We start from the raw sequence: 8,626 nt of genomic DNA, 5'->3' as shown, positions 1-8,626 counted from the left end.
AAAAAAAAAAAAAGTAAAAGAAAAGAAAAGAAAACAGAAAACGAGTAGGATAAAAAAGGAAATAAACAATGGATATTTGAAAACAAAAAAAGAAAAACATTCTTTTTCTTCTAAGAAATGAAGTACTTTTTATGACAAGCTTTATCGACCGCGTCCTAAAATATTTACATGATATGTTACATCGAGAATTAGAAGATAATAAATGAAATGACCTATTCTAGCGATAATTCTATGCATGTAAAATGCAGGTACGAGACCTCGAATCATGATTTATAAATTATATCAATTTTTTGTTTTACCTCGTTCGCTTGAAGTAAAACAGTGAAAACAGTTTTCTAATCGATAGCATTTATAATTAATTCAATAAATGTAAAAATTAAATATAATATTTGAGTCTTCTTATTTGCAATTTTAGACGTTTACGATAACGTCGTACATGTAGATACTATATACATTTAAAATCAGAATAAATTATCAAATCTTAAACTAGAACCACGTGACCGATGTCAAAAGATGGGGTGTTTCTGTGATGAAAACCACGCACATCTATTCGTTTCTTCAACGAATCTCATTATCAGCTGCCAATTAGGGCTTGCTTTTCTTAAGCTTCCAAAGATATCATCGAAGGTTTGGTATAATTTTACAATTATAATGGAAAGGAGATATATGTATATCAAGATTAAGCAAATTATCGAAAATTGAATATATGAAACCAATTTGAATATATATCATAACGTAGATAGGATTAATTTCTTTCGACTTATATAACTATGCTAAAACAATATTTTTCACATCGCGATTGCAAAATACGACAAACGCAAACCTTGTCGGGAAGCAAGCTGTCATATAAAGCTTTATCCTCTGAGTTGTTCTCTTAAATAATGTTAAATTATATAGTTATATCTATAGTAATAGTGGATTAGTATTCGATATTTATCGATACAATCATCAGAGTTTGCAAATACGAATTTAACACGAACACGTATTTTGCAATATTTATTCGAAATACGCGATATAGTTGTTATACAATTGTTTTAATGCATTTTAATCGATTCTTTTGCAAGAATCAGAAAATTTTTCAAAGAAGAATTTAATACCAATCTAAAAATACAAACCGAGGAAATTCTATTTGACACGATACGCCTACGCTTTGTTTTACGATCAATATTAGCTTCGAACCAAACAATTCGATAAAATTTTACGATTGTTAGAGAATCGGGTAATAATTAGAAGGAAACGATATTTCTTGGATAAAAGTTTTTTTTTCTATTGTTGCCTAATCTTCTTGTTCCTTGTTTCAGTCGGATAACTCGACGCGAGTAAACTAATAAACGTCAACATTCTATGAAATTCAAGAATGAACGCTTATACCGATGACGTTGTCGATCAGTCGAGCAAAATACCGTTGTATAACGACGACGACGACGACGACTACGCAACTAGAGAAAAGGATCTCGTAGAAAAGATTGGTCGTCTTTTAAATTACATCGTCTTAGGCAGCGTTTCCAAAGAGCCCTTATTCCATAGTATCATACTTGACTTTCTTCACTTTGAAATAACGATAGGCCGCGTAACCGGCAATAGTAAGTAGAACGGCAGCAGCCAAGGTCGAGCCAACCGCAACAGGCGCGGTTTCGTCCCTAAATCCTCGTGCGCTTAATGATGTACACGAGAATTCCGCTGCAAATTCGTTATTCTTGAATTTAAACGGTTGCAGTTTCATATCTCTGAAATTTCAAACGAATTCATCCGTGAATATCAACTATTGGAAGCTTAATTTTTATATAATTCTATATATACATACATTAATACATTTCCTTAATTAATATTATCGATGAGAAATTAATCGAATTTATACCTGAGGAGCAATTTCGCGTGATTTTTCCCATCGGTCAATGGAATTTCTGTCTCACCACTGCAAGCGTACGATTTTCCAACTGGTGTCGGGAACAACATGGAGCTATGCTTTTGTCCAGTGCTCAACCTTATTGTCTTATCTTGTACAAAAACAGATTAAAATTATAATATTAGCGAGAAGAATATTCCGCGCGATGAGACCACTATTCAGTTCGACTTACTTGGTTGATCGATATGTTCGAAATGCCGATCACTCGAGTTATATGTAAGTTCGATTTTCTCAACGTACCATCGTTCGCCACCAGGTGTCTAAAAAATATTTTCCTTTTATTAATTCACAATTATTTCCAAATTGATTAATTCAAAGGATAATTCAAAGATTAAAACAATTTCAATCAATGATACTGATCGATTTAGAAGAGGATAGAAAATTGTCGCGCATGAAGAAAGTGAAATATCTATATCTATAAATAAACGGAAGGAAAAAAAGGGCTTGTCATAAGTATCGATTTATACGAAAGAAACAAAGAGAGAGAGAGAGAGAGAGCTTTTAAGATAACGTAATATTCGTGACCTGAGTCGTTTCTATGAATGAACTGTTTAGCTAATAGCATATGCCAAGGAAAAAAAATTATAGTTGCGTGTCCACGCAAATTATTTTTATCAATTCATCATCTCAAGAATTCTTTTTAAATAATATATTTCTAATTCAAATAATTTAAAAAATTTAACAAAGAAAAATTATTCGATGAACATACGAAATTATCCGAAATGATTCGAAATAATTGAACAAACTTAAAAATAATATAAATTCAATCTTAAAAATAATAATTACGGAACTTTATGAAACTTCAATAAAAAAAAATTCAAATTCTTTGACATGATTACCTTTGCGAAACTCCATGATAATAAGAATGCTTTCCATTTAAGTGACATCGTCACTGTATTTTCGTTATCACAATTGCCTGTCACAGTGGCATCATTTGGAACATAAATGCTCACTTCCTAAAAGAAATAGCATTACATAATTTTCTCACTTTTATATTTATTTATATATACTATTATGTGTTATTCAAGTACAATAAAATCTTACTTCATCATCTCCGAATTTTGTTCGATATTTCACCGTAATCAGAGCATCTACTTGTAAGAGAATGCAAGCTTGTCCATTACTGCGATCCAAACGATACAAAGGTTGTTCCGTGGAAAATGACCTATGTGTCGTTGATTCCAAAGACATCGTTGTAGTACTCTTCAATTCGAAATTTACCGCCAACTTTAAAATAAATCAACTTTAAAGTCATTGTTTGAAATGTAATAAATATTTATTTTAATTAAATTTACATTCTTTCGATAAATATGAACGATTAAGTTTCCTTTCATTTTAATAAAGATTTATTATTCAAAAGCATTATCATATCATATATATAAACATTATCATATACTCTTTAATGAATAAAATATATATATTGTTATGCATGATTAGAATATATAAAATATATAGCATATACAGTTTTGTGGAAACAAAATGAAATCTAAAAGATATAACAAGATAAAGTTAACAGATTGAACTTGCATCTACATCTAATCAATACTTTTCGACTAAAAAAATAAATGCGAATAAATTTAAAAAAATGCAATTATATTCATATATATAATATATTACTATAATCTCAAGGAGTGCTAAAAGGAGTTTAGATCAATTTTTCGAGATATAATTTTGTTTAACGATAAATTCGATTATTACGTTTCCACGACAAAGCAATTAGTATTAAAAATTCATTTAAATAATTATTCAGACATACGTATCAATTTAAAAGAATCGCTGAAACTAAATACACCCATTCATCATTATATCGAAATATGCATTTATCAAAATATTATAAAAGAAACAAGTTTTATTATATCATTAATAAAATTAAGAATCGTTCACGTTTCAAGATGATATTCTTACCAAAGATTGTTTGGTTTTGGATACAGGCAAATCGATGAATACTTTTGGCATTCGACGTGTCGTATATGGTTGATATGTGGTATATGGTTGATATGTCGTATATGGTTGATATGTCGTATTTGGTTCATATGTCGTATATGGTATATCATCTAATTTTTGTGGTATCGACGAATTAGGCACGCTGAACGCCGTATTCAAGACACACCCTGAAGAAAAATATCATTTATTAGAAAATAAGGTAAGTTTCTTGATCATTTTTTGTAATAACTATTCATCAAAAGAGTGTGCGCGTCGATAACTTTTCTATTAAGAGTTTTTCACTTCTCTGATAAAAGGTCGAGATGATTAACTTTAGAAAAAAATATCTCATAGAAATGATACGACATATTCTATTGGTTAAATGATTTAATAATAATATTATAAAATGTTATAAATTCTTTCATCATGTCTTTTATATTTATTCAAAATGATGATGCAATTTAATTGTCTTAATATAAAAATCAGTATTAATTGCTATGATGATATTATGACAATAAAAACGATGATACGATTGTGATCGAAGAAATTCTAAATCGAAAAAATTTTAGCCAAATTTAATTAATAGATTTGAAATATAGTTCAAACTTCGTTGTTCAACTAAAAGTCCAGTATCGTTTTATAACATAAGACGAAATTCAAAACAATATAAAAATAATCGAGTTGCTTTAATCTTCAAAATTCTTCATTGCAGAAATTAAATACACTACTATCTCGTTGGGAATTAACAATATTAACAGCAATCTAATTGAGAAAACTCACAGAATATAAATATTGTTTTAGTGTTATCCATACGGCGTGGCATCCTTTATAGCCAACAAATTCGGTAATAAATATTAAATAAATACTTGATTTAGTCTGATTATATAGCACGCAAGACGATTTCACTTGAACAACGTACGTAAAGCTTGTGAACTGAATGCGAAAGCTCAGGCGCGAATGGATCGATAATTGTAGCTTTCAGCATGCGCTGCGAAGCCTTTCTCTATACATGTAAACGTAGAAAAGCATAAGAATAAAATTCGTTCAATGGTTCTCTTCACGGTGGCGTTGTTGGAGATATTAAGCGTCGGCGTCGATGTTGACGTCGACGTTGGCGTTGGCGTTAAAGTTCACATCGGCGTCGATATCGACGTTCATTATTATATTCAACTATGCGTTTTAAATAAACTTCTCGATTATGATCTATATCATATTTATCTATATATTGAATGTAATTGTAAAGATGAATCGCATTTATGTTTAAAGTTGTTAAATCAAATCAAAAATAATATTTATATAAAAAGAAAAGTAAAATATTCCGTTTTATTTGCAATATGTAGAAGAAAGAAAAGTTATAATAGTTATAATTATCTTTAATGGAATAATGGAAACTGAAAAAATATTGGTGATTAATTATTTTTCGTTCTAATAAAAATTTTTGTTTTAAATGTTACTTAAATAAAATAAAATCATATAACAAAGCAATTTTATTTAGATTAACTTATTTAGATTAACTACATATAAACCATATTATTGTTCAAAAAAAAATCGCATTAATATATAAACAATATTTCATTATTATTTTTATAATGTTCAACTAAGTCCATGACATTTCATATAATATATCCCTTATATCTATTGTAGAATCACTTACACATTTTCTTCATTTTCATTTATTTTTTATTTTATTATTAATTACTTTTTTTTAATAATATTCGTAATATTTATTCGAAATAACGTAATGTTAGAAGTTGAGAGATTCTACTAAGAAAAAATTTATTGAATAAAGCTAAAATGTCAAAAGTTGAATTTTGCATATTTACACTTAAATTTAAATACAATATTCGATTATCGAAACAGATGGCGTATTTACATCGCGAAAATACTTATCTGTTTGCATTATCCTCCACCAGATGTCTATATGCATGTTTCAATGCAACAACAACGATTCGTTTCTATGTTTCCATCGGTCTCAACTCAGAGATAGGAGCAAAACAAGATAGTTTTCACTGTGAGTAAGCTCGAGTTCCTTTTAAAGGTGAAAAAATTCAAATTTTAACTGAATTCTTCATTCGTGGAGGTACAAATTCATGGTTGAAAAAAATCATTAACGCATTTTTCGAGTGGGGGACTATGTTGACTCTCAGAGTAAGGGTCGAAGAAATATCAAGGGCTAAGTGAATTGCGTAGTGAGAAGAAAATTATTTCTGATTTACAGGCGAACATCGCCGATCGTTTTGCAGTTATCGCCGTAGTTCGACCGACCATTCAGAATTTCTTGATTGGAAAGAATTTTGTTACATTTCCTAAACCTGAATCAAAAATGTCGTTCGAAATTGAAAAACGTAAGACATACGATCATTTTGTTTATTTTGGTAGTTATGTAAATGTTGATCGTTTTGATTGTTTATTGCAATTGAATATAAATTACGTCATCTCAAAATATTAAATAATAAAACAATATATATAAAAAGGAAAATGCCATAAAACATCGTTGATTATTATTATCTGTGTTAAACAGAGAAATTCTTGAACATGCCGCCAGAAGAAAAAAGAAAATACTATAAGGGAATTATAAACACGATAGACGAAATACCAACATGGTTCCAATATTGGAATAAAAATAAAGCAAATATAAATTTGACCGATCTCGAAAAAATTGAAAAGATCAATGAAGAAATGGCTAATAAAATTTCGATATGGCAAGGAGATATCACATCTCTTGAAATAGATGCGATCGTCAATGCAGCAAACTCGACTCTTCTTGGCGGCGGTGGAGGTATATTAAAATGTTTTTTACAATTAAAAATAAAGATACGAGCAACATGTAAAAAAAAAATTTAATCATTCTATAGTTGATGGAGCTATACACAAAGCTGCTGGACCTAATTTGAAAAAAGAATGCGCTACTTTAGGTGGATGTCATGTCGGTGAAGCTAAAATAACCGGTGGTTATATGTTGCCAGCAAAGTGTTAGTATATTTTAATATAGTAAAGAGAATACTAGTTATGTAAGTATAATATTTTAGATGTGATTCATACTGTTGGTCCACAAGGGGAAAAACCAGAAAAATTAAAGGAATGTTATGAAAACAGTTTAATCGTTGCTAGAGAAAATCAATTGCGCACAATTGCTTTCCCTTGTATATCAACAGGAATTTATGGATATCCACAAAGACCAGCAGCTAAAGTGGCTTTATTGACAGTCAAGAAGTTCCTAATAGAGAACAAAAACGCTGTAAGATTCTATATTAATAAAGTATATGCATTGATACATTAAGATATTGATATATCTTTCAAATTACAGGTGGATAGAATAATTTTTTGCCTATTTTTGAAAACCGACAAAGATATATACGAAGAATTGTTACAAAAATATTTTGCTATTGATTAGATTACTCTCTAACAGAAGTATTCCATGTTTTGAGATTAAACTCGAAACAAACAGAGTGAAACTGTATCAGTATACACATCGAATAATATTCATAGAAAAATATCAAAGTAATATATTTTTCCTAGACATCTCCTCTATTCAAAACGTTGGAAAATCGGTTATCCGGTATTTCAAAGATTATAAGTGATTCAAAAGTTCGCGGGTAAACGTATCGTTCGTTGTCGCGAAGCGTCGGTGATTAACGCGATCGCAGCGCTGCAACTTTAGAGTCCATCCGCATCGTGTTTCGACCCGACGACGGTACGTCGCCATCTTGAAAAATCAAAGTGTGGTAATGTCTGTATGTGGTAATAGGTGGGGGACGGTCGTTAATGTGGTGCGTCTCGTACGGAAAATCTGTCACAAATGGGTAAATATCTCTTGTATTGAAGCCGTTCAATTAAAGGATCATTCGGTTTTGGTTTTTATCGCGTTGATCGAAACGTGAGAACACTAGCAAAAGAAGCACACCCATAGCTTCGTAGTGCTCTTGCCGATCTGTCGTGGCGAAGGTGCGTTCTCTCAACGAAGATCGCGGCTAGTGAGTAGTGCTTGCATTCAAGGAGTACAGTGTCATTTCTGTGGACAGTTTTTAGAATTTTAAGATCGATTAATACCATTCGGATTGCGTTTTTATCATCTTGTCGTTAATAAAGCAATATCGTCGCGTCGTCGAATCTCGAAATATGTGCGTATGCGCGTTCGCGGCGTGAAAATTATCAGATTCGTCGGCTTGCTCCAAACAGTTAAAACGGGACTAAAATATTAGGATTTCGTGATAGAAACGGAACATAGGTTATATGTCGGTAACGTATCCTCTTACTCGATCGCTCGGACAAGGCGGACGTACGGACGGAGTCCCGTAATCCTGAATGGCCGCCGCTACCGCTTTCTAGGTTACTGACGGACATCCAAAGAGAGCGACAGAGAAGGAGCGATTGAAATAGAGAGAGAGAACAGGCACTAGAGTGAAAGAGTATACGTGCACACGAGTGGGATAGAGAGTGAAAGAGTGAGAGATAGATAGGAAAGACAGTATAATAGAAAGAATAAACGAGAGGGAACGTCGTGTAGAGAGGAAAGAATAGAATAGTCGCAAAGAGAAGAGAAGAAAAGGGTTGAGAAGAGAAGGGAAGGGACGAAAAGGGAAGGCAAGGGAAAAAAGCAAAAAGAAAAGAAAAGAAGAAATGGGAAGCGAAGAGAAAGAAAAATAGCGAGCTATCGCGCGCATTCACAACTTTAAACGCAATCACCGATGTGTGACGTCCGAAGTATCCGATCATCACCGTTTTTCGAGTGTATTTTCCGTATTCGCCACCGATTTCGGATCGGAGACTCGTTGCATGTGGCAGACGAAGCTTGAA

The 8,626-nt window shown here is 31.6% G+C and overlaps 2 protein-coding genes across 4 annotated transcripts in view; one reads left to right on the top strand and one right to left on the bottom strand.

Moving 5' to 3' along the window:
- Positions 1-476: 476 nt before the first annotated feature.
- LOC102677224 (lysosome-associated membrane glycoprotein 5) overlaps positions 477-8,626 on the bottom strand; it is an 11,767-nt gene continuing 3,617 nt past the window's right edge. Inside the window, exons 1-8 of one of the 2 annotated variants that reach the window (XM_006622455.2) lie at positions 4,610-5,009; positions 3,958-4,017; positions 3,812-3,885; positions 2,951-3,133; positions 2,746-2,862; positions 2,079-2,166; positions 1,859-1,997; positions 477-1,727 (exon numbers count right to left, since the gene is read on the bottom strand). In XM_006622455.2, the coding sequence (XP_006622518.2) occupies positions 1,517-1,727; positions 1,859-1,997; positions 2,079-2,166; positions 2,746-2,862; positions 2,951-3,133; positions 3,812-3,885; positions 3,958-4,017; positions 4,610-4,652 (915 nt within the window). In that variant the 5' untranslated portion in view covers positions 4,653-5,009 and the 3' untranslated portion in view covers positions 477-1,516. Of the gene's footprint in view, positions 1,728-1,858; positions 1,998-2,078; positions 2,167-2,745; positions 2,863-2,950; positions 3,134-3,811; positions 3,886-3,957; positions 4,018-4,609; positions 5,010-8,626 lie in introns of those variants that run through there. The other variant, XM_031513688.1, reaches the window with a different exon arrangement.
- Positions 5,720-7,325, top strand: LOC102677590 (macro domain-containing protein CT2219-like). Of its 2 annotated transcripts, none has more exons than XM_006622458.2 (6): positions 5,720-5,840; positions 6,048-6,174; positions 6,351-6,608; positions 6,685-6,801; positions 6,859-7,067; positions 7,137-7,325. In XM_006622458.2, exons 2-6 carry the CDS (start codon positions 6,153-6,155, stop codon positions 7,221-7,223), a joined length of 693 nt encoding a protein of 230 aa, XP_006622521.1. In that variant the 5' UTR covers positions 5,720-5,840; positions 6,048-6,152; the 3' UTR covers positions 7,224-7,325. The 2 variants fall into 2 exon arrangements, with proteins under 2 accessions (XP_006622521.1, XP_006622519.1); XM_006622456.2 differs by having other exon boundaries at positions 5,768-5,977.

This window comes from Apis dorsata, unplaced genomic scaffold (assembly GCF_000469605.1).
Source record: "Apis dorsata unplaced genomic scaffold, Apis dorsata 1.3 scaffold_691, whole genome shotgun sequence".
NCBI classification, from domain to species: Eukaryota; Metazoa; Arthropoda; class Insecta; order Hymenoptera; family Apidae; genus Apis; species Apis dorsata.
Note: the sequence above shows the minus strand (reverse complement) of the source record. Positions and strands in the feature narration are given on the sequence as shown.

What these genes read in the sequence shown, in the direction of transcription:
- LOC102677590 (XM_006622456.2), top strand. An exon ending in GTCGTTCGAAATTGAAAAAC is followed by an intron (nt 6,175 to 6,350) that starts GTAAGACATACG and finishes TGTGTTAAACAG; the next exon opens with AGAAATTCTTGAACATGCCG. An exon ending in TAATAGAGAACAAAAACGCT is followed by an intron (nt 7,068 to 7,136) that starts GTAAGATTCTAT and finishes TTCAAATTACAG; the next exon opens with GTGGATAGAATAATTTTTTG.